General features: G+C 35.7%; 2 protein-coding genes across 2 annotated transcripts; one reads left to right on the forward strand and one right to left on the reverse strand.

The window, feature by feature from the left end:
- The first annotated feature begins 1,501 nt into the window (after positions 1-1,501).
- Positions 1,502-5,100, forward strand: LOC110734851 (BTB/POZ domain-containing protein At5g03250-like). Its single transcript, XM_021914992.1, has 4 exons — positions 1,502-1,785; positions 2,893-2,962; positions 3,078-4,298; positions 4,383-5,100. The coding sequence occupies exons 1-4, from the start codon at positions 1,727-1,729 to the stop codon at positions 4,890-4,892; spliced, it is 1,860 nt and encodes a 619-aa protein (XP_021770684.1). The 5' UTR covers positions 1,502-1,726; the 3' UTR covers positions 4,893-5,100.
- Positions 5,101-6,041: 941 nt separating this feature from the next.
- On the reverse strand, positions 6,042-14,683 carry LOC110735050. The gene is made up of 7 exons (XM_021915177.1): positions 14,284-14,683; positions 12,158-12,252; positions 11,437-11,554; positions 11,213-11,331; positions 8,927-9,104; positions 8,677-8,820; positions 6,042-6,510 (listed from the first exon to the last, which is right to left on the reverse strand). Exons 1-7 carry the CDS (start codon positions 14,551-14,553, stop codon positions 6,220-6,222), a joined length of 1,215 nt encoding a protein of 404 aa, XP_021770869.1. The 5' UTR covers positions 14,554-14,683; the 3' UTR covers positions 6,042-6,219.
- Between the last annotated feature and the right edge of the window lie 1,516 nt (positions 14,684-16,199).

Here is a 16,199-nt window from a genome sequence, read left to right on the forward strand (position 1 = left end):
TTTCGCCCAATCACAACTCCACCAGCAGCAAAACACAGCCACCACCAATCGAACCTCCAATTCCCCTACCTCACTCCCCTGCTGCTGCCCTGCTACGAGCACCCTGCACAGCCCCACCGTAGCTCCTGTCGGAGCCCAGCCGCAGCCATGGCCAGCCGCGCAGCCAGGTGGAGTGCCCAACCATGCACGCAAACCAGCAGGAAACTCCACCGTACCAGGCCAACAGTTGTACGTTTCAAATCTAGGGTTTCAATCGCAAATCCACCGTTGTTATCGCCATTTTTCGATCGTCATCGTCGTCGTCATCCACCAGTGTTGTCTTCATCAACCATTATCGTATTCATCGTCATCGTCGTCTTCATCATCAGCGTCGTCTCCTCCGACGCACAAAACATTGGGTGCGGACATCCACACCTAATAGTTTGTGTTATACATAATATGTGAAATATTAAAAAGAAAAAAGAAAAAAGAAAAAAATAATACATATATATATATATATATATATATATATATATATATATATATATATATATATATAAATTGGGAAAATGTATAGATGTATTTTATATGGTAAGAGATATTAGGGGTGTCTATAATTCGGATTAAAACCGAAATCCAATCCAATCCAAACCAAATTATCAATTCGGATCGGATCCGAATTTTAAATCGGCTCGGATCGGATTGAGATTTTTTTAAAATTCGGATTTTCGGATTGACCCTAATCGGATCCAAACCAAACCAAAAACCGAATTTTAGAATTAAGCATGCATAATATGAAAATTGTTGCTGTCTTAAGTCTTAAACTGTTGAAAGTTGCTAAAGTATTTAGTGCATGGAATATTTGTTGTAATGGACTAATGGTGTTGCCTTTTAGCTATATTAGTTATTTTGAACAATTTTTTTGACTTGATGTTAAACAATTATGTTAATCATGACTATTTTCAAGATTTGCATTAATCTTAAGAATTGGATAAAATGTTATTTTTTATATATCGTACTAGTTAATTAGACGCTATAAACTAACGTATTTTAATTCGGATTTTCGAATCGGATCCAAATAACCGAACTTTGATTCAGATTGGATTGGGTGAGTAATTCGGATCGGATCGGATTGAAAAATTGAAAACTGAATTATATTTCGTATCGGATTGGATTTAGCCTAAATTCAAACCGAAAACCGAACGGACACCTCTAAAGAGAAAGATAAAAATAATAATAATAATAATAAATAAAAATGTACTCCGTAGTGTATCATGTAAAATAAATATAGACCGGTACAAAATACAATATCTTGGACCACTCAAAAAAATACATGCACTACATTATGTGACGAAGAAAGTATTAATGAAATATATTAAAACAATTTCATTAAAGTGGGGGCATAGTCCAAAGAAATAACAATTAACAAGGTGCATCAAAATTAAGTAGTTTTGCCAACTCCTAATATCAAGGTTTTCCTAGATGAAACATCCTATTGAATAGATTAATTCTTTCTCTGACCTTTTACCTACCTTAATACTCGCAACTTATTTTCTCATTAGATGCTTTTCTATGTTTTATTATTTCCCTTTGTGTTTTTATATCTTTATGGTAGGAAATTGTTGATTTAATAACAACTAAAAAACCCCACATTTTTTTTTGTCTTGTGTCATTTTAACGTTTGCTCGTTTTCTTTCTTTCTCAGTTGAATGGTTAATTAGTGTGTGTATTTCATCTATTAGATTACATGGCATGCATGAGAATTGGCTCTAAATCTGACTCTTTGCGTCGTGAAGGCCAAACTTGGTATGTTACATTACCTCCTTTCACCATTTGTTCAATTTGTCATCTTGATTAGTGGTTTCGAGTCGTTGAACCGAGGATTTTAGATGATCCATAGTTTTAAGGGGAAAGAATTTTACGTTTTTTCAGAACGAGAGGATAAGGGAAATCCTATCGATTGTTGATATTATTTTTGTTATTGTGTAATATAATTTTTTGTTGTACTTTAATTTTTTGGAAGGAAAAAAGTAAAAAATAAAAAATTTTGTGAAAGTATAATTAGCATGGTTTGTATCAAAACAACAATAAAAGATAGTTTATCAATGTAAATGTAATAGATAAAAAAAAGTTAAATACAAGATCACAAAATTTGGTATTGTTTTTGTTTTGATTGTGCTATTGAGTAATTCCATGTGATTTGATATAAAGGAATGAAACTTGCACTATATTATCGATTTGAACATATATTGGTAATGTGGAAAATTAATTTTCTTTGAATCATAAACGTTTCTTTAAGATATATATTACAAACAATAAAAAATTATAAAATTTATCAATAAGTCGAAATATACTATCAATTATAAGTAGGTGACAACTTACTTAGCTTGTTGAAGTATAAGGAATGATAACCAAGTTATGGGATGAAATCTCGCTTACAAACATGTGGAACAGGTGAAATTAACATTGGTGTCATTTTGTGTTGTCTTTATTATTTTCTTCCATATTTTTATTACATGCAACATTGAAATGTACTACATTTTACCAATATGTCAAAATCTAACAAAGTGTTGATTGATTAGTGTTACTATGATTTTTTTTTGTACAACATTAAGTTTTTTCCCTATAAATTTTACTAAAATATTCAAATATTGAAATTTACGTTCAAATTGTATGTTGGCAAATGCAAACTCATAATATTGCATGTATTATACAGAGGAATTGTTGTAATTAGCCTTTTAAATTATTACTACGTATTAGTTCAATATTTCAATAGTATCATAAAAATCTACATACAATACTTCCTAAGTTTTGTTAAGTCTCCAATTGATTCAACTTTTTTCTATATCATTTTTTTTTTTCTTCAAATGAATAAGGTTCAAATATTTGAATATCATTATCCTATATTTTCAGGATTTGTTCATCTGGTCTTGCAAGTGATGTTACCATAGATATCGGAGATATATCATTTTACTTACACAAGGTATAATGATTTTACTTCCATATAGTAAATTAGTTATTAAATATGTGTGATTTATTTCATTATGTTGTATACTTGTATGTGTTTAATCTCTTCTTATACTTTCGTACTTTCGTAGTTTCCCTTGATCTCAAGAAGTGGGCTGCTAGAGAAGCTTATTGGAGAGTTTACAAGTGAGGATGGATCAAGCTGCATCGTCAGACTCGATGAAGTACCTGGTGGATCCAAAGCATTTGAACTTGTTGCCAAATTTTGTTATGGAATGAAGCTTGAGATTAATCCCTCCAACGTAGTCTCTCTACGTTGTGCAGGAGAATACCTCGAAATGACTGAAGAATATGGGGAGGGCAATCTCATTGCCCAAACTGAGGCCTTTTTTAGTGAAGTATTCAGCAGCTGGACAGACTCGATGCAAGCTCTTGTAACGTGTGAAGAAGTTCTTGAGCAAGCAGAGGAAGCTCATGTTGTTTCAAGGTGCATAAATTCATTGGCGATTAAAGCATGTTCGGATCCAAGCTTGTTTGGATGGCCAGTTAGTGGACAAAGTAAGAACTCCAAAGAGAAGTCTTTATGGAACGGGATTTCTTCAGGGAGTAAATCACAGATTACTACTGCTGATGATTGGTGGTATGAGGATGTATCTTCTCTTAGTTTTTCACTTTATAAGAGGCTTATTAAAGCTGTTGAAGCAAGGGGGATGAAACCCGAAAGAGTTTCAGGTTCAATTATGTTTTATGCAAGGACTAATATCCCTCTTTTGAATAAGCAAGCTGAAAAGGATACTACCAAGCAAGGATCAGAGGCTTCAACTGCTCTGTTGTCTGAAGTTGACCAAGGGAACCTTCTTGAAGATATCGTAAATCTACTTCCTACTCAAAAAGGCGTCACACCAACCAAATTTCTGCTAAGGCTACTGAAAACTGCTATGAACTTACATTGCAATCCGCCCTGCTTGGAAAACTTGGAGAAAAGAGTAGGAGTTCAATTAGACCAAGCCACATTGGTAGATTTGCTTATTCCAAACACAGGGTTTGCGTTAGAAACATTGTATGATATTGATTGTGTTCAGAGGATTGCCGATCATTTCATGAAAATGCAGTTAGGCGTGTCTGGAACATCTTCTCCTATAACAGCAGAAGATGGTGTGCAGTTGATAAATGCATCTGAATCTATTGCTTCCATGACTTTGGTGGCCGAACTAATTGATTCTTACCTTGCTGAGGTTGCCCCTGATGTCAATGTTAAGGCTCCCAAATTCCAAGCTCTTGCTGCTGTGATCCCTGATTATGCAAGGCCTAGATATGATGCTTTCTACCATGCCGTTGATATCTATCTTAAGGTATCACCTATTTCCCTTTTGTATGTTCCAAATAATAGAGAAAGTAACAATACATTAAATTTACTTATATGCTACTTATTGCAGGCACATCCGTGGCTCACAGAGTCCGAGAGGGAGCAAATTTGCAGGTTAATGAATTGTCAGAAGCTGTCACTAGAAGCCAGTACTCATGCAGCACAAAATGAGCGGTTGCCACTTCGGATGGTAGTCCAAGTCCTTTTCTTTGAACAACTAAGGCTTCGAACTCAGATCTCTGGATGGTTTTTCTTGTCTGATAATCTTGATAGCTCGCAAAATAGAGATCAGGATGAGATTGTGGATCAGGATCGAGCTTTAGTGGTTGCTGGTGATGTGAGGAATCGAGTTTCTGAGCTTGAGAAGGAATATCAAACTATGAAAAAAGAGATACAGAAAATGACGAAGACGAAGAAAAAATGGAGCATATTTTCTAAAATGTTTGCCAGACCTAAACCGCGTGCTCAGTTAATCCAGCCAAAATCTGGGCTCACAAAAGTGCAACAATCATCTCTTCTCAAAACCCAAGAGTTGGAGAATACAAAGTTTACAGATTTAGATGGAACAAATCAAAATTAGAAGGGTAATGATTTTGTGTTTGCTTCTCATTTTCTTTTGGGTAATTTAGTTTTAAAGACTCCTATGTTCTACATTTTCTTGTTAGAAAGGTTCTTTTGTGTTGCCGAATTCGATATTCATGACTTTTTTCTATCTAGTTCATTGTAATGTAAGTCATTGCGTAACTGATTTACCTACACTGCTTCTTCTCCCTAAATTTTCGAGCAAGTTTGATGAGAATAAGAAATTAAGCATTGAACATTTTGTTTTGATATAATCAAGCTTGAAAGTTTGTTACAGTAGTTTTTGTGACAATTTTGTTTTTTTTAGCTTTTACAGTCCTTTCAGTATATTACGGAAGAGGGTGTTTCGTCTACATACTTTGGCAGTATGATAACATTATAAAATCACCTATTTTCCTACTCAGTGTTTTGTTTCACCCAAAAGTACTAGAACCAAATGCAGTTCTGATACTCAGTTGCCTCTGAAAAGAGTTCACTGTAAGTCTGTAATATTTTCCGGGGAGTCGTGATTGGTGCCTAAACTTGTGGGACGTAAACAGGTGTATTTACAAAACACTGAGGGATCTATCTATTCTCACAATGGAAAAGTGCCATTCAGATGCCTAATAGTATTTGTTCCCCTGAATTTACACCCTGTGGAAGAAAATAAATTCAAGAAATTTTGAAATTGCAAGTAAGATTCTGAATGTGCAAAATATGATACTCTGTAGCAAAAGATGGTGTATAAAAGCATGAGAAATCATTTTCCTACACTCAGCTGATGATGCATCCAGGACCCTGAAACTCCTCGGACGTTCTTGTCTGATTACGAAAGCTGAAAGAAAATTAAGCAAAATGGATCTGGAAAACATATACTTTGTTTTAGAAGAAAGGAATGTGTACTAATTCCGTAATATATTATTACTCCGTATTAATATTTTTACACAGTTAAGGAAATAATAAATATTAGGAAAGCCTCCTCACGAGGGGAAAGCTACTAATTGCCTAGTTTGTATAGGTTTTATGCATCACACAGCATATGCCAGATGACAGAGTGGCTGTATTAACATCAAATAATCAATATCTAGTATTCTATAGACAAGTTCAGATACAATCTTGAAAAACACTATGAAAGATTTTACTGAAGAGTGAAATATTGAACCTGAAATTTTTGCATAAAGCCTGGTAAATAATGCCTGGCTGAATTTCTCTATTAATTTATAAAAATGTATTCATTATTCCTGAAGCCATTATTGGTCAAATCTCCAAAGGTACAGCATAAACCCTTAAGATATAGTTCTATATAACTAAAAGACGAATTGAAGCTATACAACATTTATCAAAGATTATATTTTTGTCTCAAAAATGTAGGTTGAAGACACGGCCAAACCTTCAGCATCGAATGTGCGTACTAATCTCTGCCTTTTATCAGGAGACTCAAGCCAACAAAACTCAAGATGAAATGACTTTAGCTCAGCCACACTCTTTGCTATATCAGTAGGGCATCCCATATACATACCTCCAGGCAACAAAGTTAACTGGAAACCTTTGTCAAATTTTATCAGATTATCATGCATCGTGCCCGTCCATTGAACATTAGCAGTGACGTCACTTCCTTTGACAGTTGAACTTATGTCCTGTATGTTTGTGACCCAGAAAGAGGATTATTAGGAACCACACAAAGATCACTTAAAATATCGAGTCATGTCAACTGCAACATGACCTTCAACAGTCAGAAAATTGAAAGCTATGAGAGTAGTTTATGCAAGTATCTAATAGAATGAGAACACAGAGAATACTAGTATAAGACTCCCGTATACATGACTTTAAGGCACTAATGAAAATTAAGCAAATTGGATGCTTAATCTAAAATACAGAAAAATTACAGTGGATGGAGTAACAAAAGTTGTGTTTGTCACAGCCAAACTATAGAGTTATTAAAGGTAAGTAACTAGGGCATTTCTGGATGTCTTCTATTCTATATGTACACACGTAAGGTAGTTATTTTCATTAATCCCTAATAATTTACTAATATTCTACCTACTCTTTCAAAAATAAACATGTTGTATATAGCTGCTCTACACAAGAGTTTTTCTAGGATACTAATCTTGAGCTGTTGCTTTAGTTGGACTCTGTCAAACATTAGGCCATTAGGGGACGTTTGGTTCAACAAACTAGAATGGAATACATTGGGAACCCACCAAGGTAGTATGGATTGAGAACTTCATACCTGGCTGAATTTGTTTAGTTTGAAATTGAAATGGATTTGTACTCAGAGTTTGCATCTAGGGTGGAATGGATTTAGAATCTTGCAGGGTGAGGTGGGTATGAGAATGAGATTGTATTGTAGGGGTTGGAATATAGTTAGATACCACTGGTATGAGCCTATGAGGTTCCATAGCAAAAAATTGTCCAACCGAACATTAGCACGAATTCTACTCCGTTTTTAGGAACTTGTTTTGGATTTTAGAAGTGACTTCTAACTATAGCACGAATTCTAACTAATGTCCAACCAAACACGAATTCTAACTATATTCCAACCAAACATTATATAGCAAAAAAAAAAAAAACAAAAAAAAACACAAGAACTTGTTTCTATATATGAAAAAGTCACTTCCATGTACAATAAATCTTGTGTTTTTTTTTTCTTTTTTTTTCCTTTTTTTTTAAAAAGACATCCAGGAATCCTGTATGCATGCAAGCAATCTACCATATATGCCAGCTCTGACAAGGCAGCCAAAAACAGCATCTTGCACATAATAAATACAGTTACTGTCAAACTGTACCCCATTCTGGTGCTTGACCTTTCTCACAAAACCACCAAGATATAAACCTAACCTTCCATGCAGCACATTTATAACACCAAAATTTTCCAGTTATATGGAGCAAACGTTCACTCCCATTACAGTGTCACCATTCTTAATCAACCTTTAACATTCATCATTAGTGAGGCCAGTAATATTAATCTATTTTGCCTATCCTTCATAATTGCACAGTATATCCATTTAACCATTGCTGCATTTGATACCACCTACGTGATAGTTAAAAAACAAATAGGAAGACTCGTGCACAAAATGCTGCACATTGTCCCACAAGACTCTCGGTCTTGACAGTGTGTACACAAGACTTTGCATCAGACCCCCAACAAACAGACCCTCGATATGTACTCTTTCATAATAGCAGCTGTCAATTTATACAAAATGAGCTACTTAATTCTCAATGTCCAGTAATTTAACATTTGCATTCACTGATGAGCCATAATTTACCATAAAGAATTGTCCCCACCATTTTAATAAAATTCATGGTAAGTTTTAAAACCCTTCATAGTATTCCCTCTATCCCAATTGAAATTTTCCTGGTTACTTGTGACACACATACTTGACCATAAATATTTTAAATCATGCATTAGTAAAAATTAAACAAAGTTGTTATTTTGGAAATATAAATTATAATGACCTTATAACAAGATTTCACATGTTTATGTCTTTTCATATATATTGACAAAAAAACATGGCCAAAGTTTCAGTTTTGCAACCGAGACATCACTTGTAAGAAAATTACAAATGATATAGGAGTATAAAATTTTATTTTTCACATCTTTTCAAAAGCACATAGTACATAGTTAATTTTATATAAGCAAGGGGACTGTATATGCAAGCAGTATGTCTATCTAAGCCACATGAAGTCATAAAATAAACAGATGTACTCTGCTTCAAGCATAGTAGTATAGTACTCTATGAAGCATTTGGTCAAACACTAAAATAGCATCCAAAATTGATAATCTGTTGAGGGGAGTGTCATACCTGGATCAACAGACCATTTTCATCAATTTCTAGTGAAGCAACTGTATCATGCTCAGCCATTGTTGCACCATACACACCGCTGCGTTTGGTGACTGAACTGCCCTTCCATCGGCCAAGAAAAGGTACAATCCTGTTACTGTTATCCTACCAAATCAAAAAGGATCAGCTAAATAGTTACTTTCCTTGGCTTCTTACATTTACTTAATAATCAATTAAAGTTATTATACGAGGGTTTTTGGTTGATGAATACCTCTAAGGAAGGGGGTGCATCAACAACGCTTCCTCTCTCTTCAAGAAATATAAGAAGCATTTCTAGAATTCCTTTTGGGTCCATGATATGGAATGCTCTAGCTCGCATATCTTTATTGATAGAATAAAGGCAATTCTCACAGACAATAGATGGCCGCGAAGAGGGCAGCTTCAAGTTTCTGTGAAATAAAAGATATTGCTTTAAAACCTGGCGAGTTAACTCCAAAATATTGACAAAAGTTAATAGAAGGATGACACTTTAAACTTTAAAGTGTAGATGTAGAGTCACACTATCATTTCCAAGTTCCCAACGTGAACTCAATGCCTAACATATCTGAAAATGCATGATTTGTTATCTGTACTATGTAAGATTTTAATATCTCCTGCATGTTTTACCCTATTTGTCTATACTAGTATACATTCAAAAAGAGTCCAAGTGAACCATCAATTTACATCAAAGAAAACAACGATGGACATTTTTTCATTGTTTGTCTTTATGCTGATCATCTTATCTACACTGAAAATGGTATGAAACTCATTAATAATTTCAAAGAGTCTATGATGCAAGAGTTTGAAATGACAGACTTAGGACTCATGAAATACTTTCTTGGAATTCATGTAACGCAAACCAAGGGAGAAATTTTTTATTTAATCAAGAAAAATATATAATGGATCTCCTCAAGAAATTTCATATGGAGAATTGCTAAACTGTGAATACTCCTATGGCATTGAATGAATAATTAAGTCAAGATTATGGAGCTAAAAAGGTCGATGTTAATATATACAGAAGTTTGGTAGGCTCTTTACTATACTTAACTCATTCAAGACCTGACATAGCTCAAGCAATGAATATGGTATCAAAATTTATGAATAATCCTAGCAAAATACATTTTGCTGCAAAAGGATAATACATTATCTTCAAGGTAGCAAGAAAATAAGCATAAGATACCGAACTAAAGAGAATGATAAATTGATTGGATACACAGGTAGTGGTTCTGTAGATGATCGTAAGAGTACATCAACTTACATATTCTGCACAAAAATAATATCATGGAATTCAAGGAAACAACAAAGTGTAGCATTGTCCTCAACAGAAGCTGAATATATGTCCACTGAAGCAGCATGTGAAACGGTTTGGTTAAGAAGAATTTTAAAAGATTTGGATATTGTGCAAGAAAGTTCAACTACAATATATTCAGACAATATGTCGGCAATTGCAATGACAAAGAATCCGGTGTTCCATGGTAGAAGCTTGAGTTTAATATGTGACTTAGTCAGTGAAGGAGAAATAAAGCTTGAGTTTTATTAAGGTTTCCTTATGTTATAAAAGGACCCATTATGTGATCAATTAGATCACACCCTAGAGAGCCATAAAATTAGGACTCCTTGTTTATTCAAGTTGTTTTTTCTCCATTATAGTGAAGAAGCTTCCGAATCCCACACCTGTGAAGGTAGGTCAAATTTGACTGAACAACATAAATCCTTGTGTTTTCTTCATTTATTTTCTTTATCGTTTTTCTCGATCTAAATTTTCATTGACTTGTTCTGCATTAAACAAACACAACACCACCCGATTTCCTAACATCTTTTTATCACAATGTTTGCATCACAATTCGCAAAGCAAGTGGCAACTAGATGCCATCACTACAATAATTATTTGACAAACATGGCTGACTATGGCTCCCTCCTGAAAGGTGGATGCATTAGATATTGGGCAAAGTCTAATATGAAGAGGAAGAAAGATAAATTCATGTCCCTACTACAGAGCCAAGGGCAATCACGGTAGGACTTAAATAGTTAAGATGAATATGGCCAAAATTGAAGATATATTGCTTCCTTAGGTCTTCAAAGGAAAGATTAATAAATTGTTCCAATTAGATTGGTAGTAATATATATACCATGTTGAGTAGGGTATGAGAGGGAAAGAGGTTTAACTAGCAACTGCTACATACGAAATAAAAAGAAAGAGTATATTAAAGACCTCATACTTAGGCAGAGTCTACTTGGACTTTAAAGCCTTCAGATTAATATTGTACTTCATATGCAATCTGCAGTTCTATTCATGTGCTAGGAATACCAAACAAACATCGAAAAGGGAAATATATCTCTACATATTTTCAAACGATTGTGTGATTGTGTCACTGACTCACTGTGTTATTTGCCTATTATATAGATGATTTAACCTTTAAAGAATCCCATATTCCTAGAACATATCTTATTAAACAAGCCATCTTATAATGCTCGACTAAAATATAGGAGAAACTGCCTTAGAAAAGAGACCACCTACTTGGGAGATTCTTCACCAGTGTCATCTTCCCCAAGAACCCCCTGTCGTAACACTGTTTCTAACATACCAGCAGTCTGGTATCTTAGGGCAAATGCCCTCTCATTTGGAAAGAAGCCAATCTGTAAATGAAACAGGTTTTACATCAAATTCAAAAGACAAAAATCACTAAATGTAAGGTTTGCTCCAGAATTTGAAGACCATCTGCCATGTATTGAAAGAAAAACCTGTTGATACTTGTCCACAGTAAACATGTTGCTTTCTTTGATTTTGTACTCTGCCCACTCTGTCTCCTCCTCATCACCAGAAATGGATGTGCTTGATACAGGCTGTTTTATGTACAACCTGAAAGCAGTTCATGATTGTCACGAAAGGCAGAGAGGGCAGCCACAAGGCCCACAAAATAATGGATTCACTTATCATAATATGATACTATAAAATATAACTTCAACATAGTGATTACAACTCATGCATTTTTATCACCAGCCAAAATTATTATGGACATTATACTAGCACCTCTAAAGAGAAAACCCCTTATATCTATTAAAACTTTCTTATAATCCAAAACCTAGGGGTGTCTATTCGGCATTCGGTTTGGATTTGGCCTAATTCCAACCCGGTCCAAACTAAAATTTGAATCCAATCCGATCCAAATTTTCCCAAAATCCAACACGATCCAATCCGAATTAGATTTCAGTAGTAGGGATCCAATCTGAAATCCAAATTAAAATAAACTACCATGTTTTTTCAAGCCAAATGACCCTTGTATGTAATAAAGACATCATAAATCATCAATGCACTAACCAACTCGAACACGAATATTGATATAAACATCATAAATCAGCAATAAGTTTATTATGTAAATGTAAACCATGCAAGGATTGTTGTGGAACATCATGGACTCATCTATCAAGCCATGATGAGGGAGCAAGGGAGAAGTTAACGTACGTCTGAATGAGGCTAATGAGCTCATCTTCACCATAAGAGCCAGCAGAGAGCCTAGTATTCACTTTATGCAGAAGCTTTCCATTACCATCAAATTGCTGCCAACATCAAATATACTGCTTATAAATGCATCAAAAAAAAAAAAGTATTGTGCTGGTTAGCATCAAAAGTCGATGTTAAAAAGATAACAGAAAAGAAAGTATGTGACAGTGGTTAGCTAGCCAGATATTTTCACTCATTTATAATAAAATACGTGAAAGCCTCCTAAGTGCTTAATGCTGCGATAGACCAATAGTACTATTTTTTTGTTCCCAGAACAGTTTGCAGATTAACCAGCCAAAAACATATGAACCCCCAAAAGGAAGGTTAACACTACCTTCTATGGATTCTAACAACAAAATCAGCATAAGTATAGCATATTCAGACATAGTGTTTTGCGGTACTTTCCTATACACTAAAACTAAAAGTTCTTCAGTCATCTAAAACCAATGCTTCCAAAAACCATCTAGATGCTAGACCTCATCCAATATAAATCCTAGTAGGCATTGGCAGAAAAGCCTTTGAATCTTGCGTAGTTTGACCATTTAAGCAAGCAAACCCTTTGTAGCAGGACACTCAATGATAAATATTGTATGCCACCAGAAACAAAAGTTCCCTAGACAAATATATTGCATCTTACTTATCTGCTTCAAGTCAAAAGCTTATCATGCATCTCGAGCCAATCATGAAACAATCTCAAGGAACATTCTTGTACCCATTAGCCTCAATCTTTTAACAAGCACTGAAAAGTCTAAATGTTGCTTACACTTTGTTTGGATTGAAGGAAATGGAGGGAAAGGAAGGGAAGGGATATGGAGGTTTAAATATTTTTCATTTGGATAACAAATGAGGGAGGAAGGAAGGGAATTGGAAGGGAGATAAATGGAAGGATTAAATTGTAAGAAATTAATCTCTCCAACAATGGAGAGATTTGGAAGGAAATCTCATTCTTACTTCCCTCCCCTCCCTCTCTTCCCTCTCCTTCACCTCCCTCCCTTTCTTTTCTTTCCAATTTCTTTATCCAAACACACCGTTAATAAATATCTCGCATCATCTCTTGGAATTGATGTATACTCAGCTCAATGATTTGGTTCAATATATACTCAGTTGTCTTACTCTATAATCTATGCTGGTTTGTATACTCAGCTCAATGATTTGGTTCAAGGTCAGTCTAGCAGCAGCAAAAGATTCAGGGCAATTAATCACAGCAAGTAGAGCTCAGGAAACTTGGTGATCAAACGGCTTTGTCCACCTCAGCAAGAAGCTGTATGATAGTTTGTTTTGATATTCCAATTCTGTTGGAAAGTTGTAATAAGCTTAGTTCCTTTCAACTTCTGTGTTTCAATATATAGGTTAGTTGTAATTATAAGAAATGAGAATACATACTTGTAATATTTTTCCCCAAAATCTGGGTTTGTAAGAGTCTCTCTCTATCAAAAGTGTCATAAAATTCTCATATTCAAAGTTTTTCTGCAAAACTCAATTGATGAAATCTACTGTTTCATCAATTTCTACAATCTAAAATTCTAAATGTGCTCAAAGCTCTATATATACAATGTCATAAACTATAGGAATGATAACCCAAAAAATGTCTATCTTCATATGAAATGTCCTGCCTTGCAACTACCAATTAATTGATTTCTTAACCATGCGTCCATACATAGAAATTCATACTCCTATCACTTTTTGCACTATTCACATACTAGCTTTGCCATATTTTTTTTTACATGGATTAGTCTAATGTATACATATACAAAATCAAGTTTTGAATTTTTTTTTTTTTTTTTAACTAATAGACAGTAAAACATATTAATGGTCAAACACATGTCTCAAAAGTAGCAAATTAACAAAGTATATTCATACTAAGTACGGAGCACTTAATAGTGATGATGCACTAATTCAAAATTCCACACCACATCAAGGGAAAAAATCATGTAACATCAAAATCATCAAAAAAAAAAAAAAAAAAAAAGCTTCAATCCCAGAAATACTCTACCTCTAAAAAAGAAACCCAGATATTATCAACAATTATAAACAAAAACATGAAGAAAAAAAAGGATTAAAATTGAAATGAAGAAGAAGATACCCACATAGAAAGAACCGGCCCAACTTCCGAGGTTGATTTGAACAAAACGATGAAGATTGTCGATACCCAATGAATCCTCATCTGCTATCTCCAATTCTGGTGTAGAAGTTGGGGTTGTAGTTGCTTTAATTGAATAATTGGGATGATTTTTGATGCTGTAAAATGTTGGAATTGTGCGAAGGTTTAAAGATGGAAGGTAAATTGGTTGGCATTTGTTGTGAGAAAGAAGTTTTAGGGTAAATGGAGAAGAAATTGAACAAGAAAAGGATGCCATAGTAGTAGGGAGAGACTGGAGTTATCCTTTGGAGTTGGCTTATCCCAGAGTAGACATTATTCTGCTATGGACTATGGAATACAACAAATTAACGGATAGGGACAAAGGGATTTGTTAAACATCGTCCACAAATTACTACATAAAGCCCACAAAATTCACTTGGTTTGACAAAATTGCCATTGACCTTTAAAAAAAAAACATTCACACTCTCATCACTCACACTCTCATTGCTCATCTTCTTTCAACCTCTCTTAAAAAAAAAAAATTTCAAACAACGGCAATGTCGAGGCGGCAAGGCAAGGAATTGGCGGCGGAGGGAAGGATGTCCAAGAGTGGCAAGGTACAATTTCTAAAAAAAAAAAAAAAAGGGAAAAACCGCCGTGACGGCGGTGGGGCGCCCTGGCTGGACGCCCAGCCAGCGGTGGTGGCGCCAGCTACAGACGCCGCCACCAGTTGGCTGGCACCTGGGCTGGACGCCATAGCCACGGTTGTGGCGTTTATTCAAGGCGCCGCAGTCGTGGCTGTGGCGTCCAGCCCAGGCGCCAGCCCACTGGTGGCGGCGTCTGCAGCTGGCGCCACCACCGCTGGCTGGCGTCCAGCCAAGGCGCCCCACCCCCCTTTTTTTATATATATTTGTTTTAAAATATTGTTTTTAATTTTTTTTTTTTTTTTTGTGTAATATATTTTTGAATTGTTTTTATATTTTGTTGTTTATTTTTATAAATTTTTTCAATTTCGTTGTATTTTTTCTATGTTTATATTTTGTTTACAATTATTTGTATGTTTTTAGTTTATTTGATTTGGGAGTGGTAGCTATTTTTCGTATAAATTTTTGTATGTTTATATATTTTAAAATTTTGTGTAGAATTCACTGGGTCGTCATGGTGCGGGGAAGAATATAGAGCTTCTTAGTAGAAGCTATTCAGTGGAGAGGTCGGGGCATAGACATGTCAGATCCCGTGGTATTTCGGCCTCAGCTCGTAGAGAACGGATCCACCGTCGGAATGAGGATGACGATGACGATGATGATGCTGAGGAGGGTGACCAGGAGGAGGAGCAGGAGGAGGGCGCAGATGAGGATGAGGATGTGGACGATGGCAGTGGACCGTATGATGATTACGGTCCATTCAGTCAGAGGGTTGATGACATGTACGAGACACGTATGGTGGAGGTGCGTAAGGGTAGGGGTGGTAGGTTTGTTAGTAGATCTGGCACATCATCTGCGTCCACTGTATCTGGGGCAAGCAGGAAACGGTCGAGGGCCGGTAATGATTCTTGGGTTGTTAGGAGTGAGGTGCCCGGTGGGCCTGTTGACGGGAGTGTGATTCCTAGCTTTCTAGGACACATAGCTGCCCGTATTTGGGAGGACCAGGAGAGGCCTTCAGTTACGGGGTTGTTGAAATGTCATACCCGGGAAAAGACTTGTAGCTTTTTGCGTACATGGGCTGAGGCCTGGCCGGCGGAGAGCGAGATGTTCGAGCGACTGGAGGGCACTGGGGTGAATCACGTTCCTGCCACCATGCACGATAAGATTGACAGTACGCTGATCACGGCTTTCATTGAGCGATGGCAGCCGGATACAAACTCTTTCCACCTTCCGTTCGGTGAGATGACGATCATGTTACATGACGTCGAGGCCATTCTGG

Source organism: Chenopodium quinoa, unplaced genomic scaffold (assembly GCF_001683475.1).
Source record: "Chenopodium quinoa cultivar QQ74 unplaced genomic scaffold, ASM168347v1, whole genome shotgun sequence".
Lineage (NCBI taxonomy): Eukaryota > Viridiplantae > Streptophyta > Magnoliopsida > Caryophyllales > Amaranthaceae > Chenopodium > Chenopodium quinoa.

Excerpts from the sequence above, each read along its gene's own strand:
- LOC110734851 (XM_021914992.1), top strand. The coding sequence starts at position 1,727 with ATGGCATGCATGAGAATTGGCTCTAAATCTGACTCTTTGCGTCGTGAA. Across the intron at positions 1,786-2,892 it reads CGTCGTGAAGGCCAAACTTG|GATTTGTTCATCTGGTCTTG; the intron begins GTATGTTACATT and ends CTATATTTTCAG. Across the intron at positions 2,963-3,077 it reads TATCATTTTACTTACACAAG|TTTCCCTTGATCTCAAGAAG; the intron begins GTATAATGATTT and ends GTACTTTCGTAG.
- LOC110735050 (XM_021915177.1), bottom strand. The coding sequence starts at position 14,553 with ATGGCATCCTTTTCTTGTTCAATTTCTTCTCCATTTACCCTAAAACTT. Across the intron at positions 11,332-11,436 it reads CTGTGGACAAGTATCAACAG|ATTGGCTTCTTTCCAAATGA; the intron begins GTTTTTCTTTCA and ends TTTCATTTACAG. Across the intron at positions 9,105-11,212 it reads ACTGGTGAAGAATCTCCCAA|AAACTTGAAGCTGCCCTCTT; the intron begins GTAGGTGGTCTC and ends TTTATTTCACAG.